This window comes from Scomber scombrus, chromosome 16 (genome assembly GCF_963691925.1).
Source record: "Scomber scombrus chromosome 16, fScoSco1.1, whole genome shotgun sequence".
Lineage (NCBI taxonomy): Eukaryota > Metazoa > Chordata > Actinopteri > Scombriformes > Scombridae > Scomber > Scomber scombrus.
In genome coordinates, this window is record NC_084985.1 from 3,866,733 (window position 1) to 3,870,345 (window position 3,613).

The 3,613-nt window shown below is 45.3% G+C and overlaps 1 protein-coding gene across 1 annotated transcript in view; it reads left to right on the forward strand.

The window, feature by feature from the left end:
- Positions 1–1,015: 1,015 nt before the first annotated feature.
- Positions 1,016–3,613, forward strand: part of LOC133996933 (uncharacterized) — a 10,769-nt gene continuing 8,171 nt past the window's right edge. The window contains exons 1-2 of the mRNA XM_062436441.1: positions 1,016–1,234; positions 2,963–3,111. Of these exons, the coding sequence (XP_062292425.1) occupies positions 1,030–1,234; positions 2,963–3,111 (354 nt within the window). The 5' untranslated portion in view covers positions 1,016–1,029. The remainder of the gene's footprint in view (positions 1,235–2,962; positions 3,112–3,613) is intronic.

Genomic DNA, 3,613 nt, shown 5'->3' on the forward strand with positions numbered 1-3,613 from the left:
AAATGATGAGATGATTTTTCACTAATTAAACTAACTAAATCTACCCTAATAAAAATAAATTAAGATAATAGAAAAGAAAACTTCTGATTCTGACATACATAGTGGTTAAATTGTACTTGACAAATGAAACTTTAACCCTCCTGTTGTCCTCGAGTCACGGAAGGAAGGGAGGAAGGAAGGAAGGAAGGAAGGAAGGAAGGAAGGAAGTCGGAAGGAAGAAAGGAAGGAAGGAAGGGAGGAAGAAGGAATGAGGGAGGAAGGAAGGAAGGAAGGGAGGGAGGGAGGAAAGAAGGAAGGAGGGAGGGAGGAAAAAAGGAAGGACAGAAGGAAGGAAGGGAGGAAGGAAGAAGGAAGGAAAGGAAAGGAGGGAGGAAGGAAGGGGGGAAGGAAGGGAGGGAGGAAAGGAAAGAAGGAAGGGAGGAAAGAAGGAAGGAGGGAGGGAGGAAAAAAGGAAGGAGGGGGGGGGGGAAGGAAGGAAAGAAGGACAGAGGAAAGAAGGAAGGGAGGAAGTAATGGGGAGGAAAGAAAGAGAGAAGGAAGGAGGGAAGGAAAGAAGGAGGGAGGGAGGAAGGAAGGACAGAGGGAAGGAAGAAAGGGGGATGGAGGAAGGAAGGAAGAAAGGGGGATGGAGGAAAGAAGGAACAGTCAAAACATACGGGGTCAATTTGACCCGGGAGGACGACACAAAGGTTAATGTGCAGATTCTCCACAGACGACTTAATGTATTTGTATACATTAGTAATGCAAAGTAGCTGTAAGGTTGATGTTATATTCTCATATTCAGTCACCAACACATAAACATCATCTAGTTTCCCCACAACATTTTCAAACTTCCTCATTAGCACCCTTCTTCCCCTCTTGAGCCTCAACTGGAGGTTTGATCAACGACAAAGTCCAGACAGTGACAGTGTTTGTGTGTGTCTGTGTGTGTGTGTGTGTGTGTGTGTGTGTGTGTGCTGCTGCTGGTCGGCCAACCCCTCCCGTCCCACTCCTGCTCCTCCCATACCTGTTGTAGGTGTGAGTCGTTCCATGAAGGATAAGGTGACCAAGCCCACTGCCATGGCCCAGGGTCGAGTCGCTCACATGATTGAGTGGCAGAGCTGGGGGAAACCCACTGCGGGGCCGATGGGGGCCACCGGACACTCCAACCTGCAGAGGGAAAAGGAGAGGAGGTTGGAGAATGACGCTTACAGCGACCTTAGTGATGGCGAGAAGGAGGCTCGCTTCGCTGCAGGTGAGTTTACATCTGGGTACTGAAGGTACAGGTGCTACACAGTCAAGTATACATTTACAACATATGGTTAAATGTGTTTAACCCTCCTGTTGTCCTTGTGTCAAGGAAGGAAGGGAGGGAGGAAGAAGGAAGGAAAGGAGGGAGGGAGGAAGAAGGAAGGAAAGGAGGATGGAAGAAGGAAGGAAAGGAGGGAGGAAGGAAAGTAGAGAGGAAGGAAGGGAGGAAAGGAAAGGAAGGAAGGAAAGTAGAGAGGAAGGAAGGGAGGAGGGAGGGAGGGAGGGAGAAAAGAAAAGGAGGAAGGAAGGTAGGAGGGAGGGAGGAAAGAAGGAAGGAGTGAGTGAGAAAGGAAAAGAGGAAGGGAGGAAGGAAGGAAAATTAGGACAGAGGAAAGAAGGAAGGGAGGAAGGTAAGGGGGAGGAAAGAAAGAGAGAAGGAGGGAGGGAGGAAGGAAGGAAGGAAAGAAGGAGGAAGGAAAGGAAGGAAGGAGAAAGGGAGGAAGGAAGAAAGGACAGAGGAAAGAAGGAAGGGATGAAGGTAGGGGGGAGGAAGGAAAGGGGTGTCCCAAAGCAAAGACTTGCCCTTGTATGTTTTTTCTTGAGTTTGGAGAATCTAATTGGGTCTGACCCATCTGCTACATGGAGCAAAATGAAATACATATTTTCTGACAGTTATTTACACTCATTTATTTGTGTAAAACATTTGCAGATTTCCCACTTGGAGTAAACACTCTGTATTCTTCTCCTGTTCGGCCATGTTAATGACTATTGTTCCCTCTTTTGGGTTTTTTGTATTATTACTAATTAACTTCTGTATGTGTTAATAAAGCTGGGATTGGGATTTGTTTAATTTGCTGTGTGTTTCAGTGAGTTAAAGGACCAGTGTGTAGGATTCAGTGGTATTTAGCAGTGAGGTTGCAGATTATAATCAATGTGAAATGTTTCTTTAGAGCCAGTGTTTGGTTTGTCCATTCTGGGCTACTGTAGACACATGGCGGTGCAACATAGCAAGCTCCATCATAAAGGATCCTCTCCATATGTAGATATAAAGAACTAATAATTAAAATATACTAAATTCTACACACTGCGCCTTTAACCCTCCTGTTGTCCTCAGGTCAAGGAAGGACAGGTGGAAGGGAGGAGGAAGGAAGAAAGGAAGGAAGGAAGGAAAGGAGTAAGGGAGGAAAGAAGGAAGGAAGGAAGGGAACAAGGAAGGAAGGAAGGAAAGGAGTAAGGAGGGAGGGTGGAAGGAAAAGAGGAAGGAAGTAAAGGAGTAAGGAGGGAGGAAGGAAGGAAGGAAGGAAGGAAGGAAAGGAGTAAGGACGGAGGGTGGAAGGAAAAGAGGAAGGAAGTAAAGGAGTAAGGAGGGAGGAAGGAAGGAAGGAAAGGAGTAAGGGAGGAAAGAAGGAAGGAAGGAATGAGGAAGGAAGGAAGGAATGAGGAAGGAAGGAAGGAAGGAAGGAAGGGAGGGAGGAAAGAAGGAAGAGAGTAAGGAGGGAGGGCGGAAGGAAGGAAGGGAGAGAGGGAGGAATGGAGTAAAGAAAGAGGGAAGGAGGGGAAGAATGAAGTAAAAATTAAGGAAAGAAGGAAGGAAGGAAGGAAGGAAAGAAGGAACAGTCAAAAGAGAAGGCGTCATTTGACCCGGGAGGACAACAGGAGGGTAAAGGGATCCTCCTATTACTACTATTATTATTTCATGCTACATCTGCTAACATCTCATTCACCCCGCCAGGCATCATGCAGCAGTTTGCGATCTCGGAGGCGACTCTGTTCGGCTGGAACTCGATGGATGGTGAGAGTATGGGAGCTGGCTCCAACCAGGGCAGCGTCGCTCACCTCAGTGAGGTCAACCAGGAGAGCATCACCAGCAGAGGTACGGCTGTTTAAACCTTGTCAGCCACATGGTTTTATAGACATGACTACTACTACAACACATGACGGACATCTGTTAGATACAGATGTGGGTGGTAAAACATCTGCTCACATGTTGGATGTTTGTTTGTGTGGAAACAGTGGAGATTAGTTTAGGGGTTTAATTTAAGCAGTGGTTTGCTTTCAAGATTTACAGCTTACTTTATTATATATATCAATCATTATATCAGTTATTATATTTCTACTTGGATAAGACTTTCAGCCATAGCTATGAAAAACAGAATAGAGACACTTAAGGGTTTGCAGGTAGGGTCAAAATAGCAGTGATTTAGGTGTCTATCTAATTAAAGCTACCCTTACCTTTGTTACATTTTTACACATTTTTTTGTTTAGGTTAAAATGCTATTAATAAGGTAATGGCACTCTAAAATGTTAGAGAGATCCACCAGGCATAGAAACTCATCATTATTCCATTCTCATTATATTCTGTGAAAACTCTGACCAATCATAT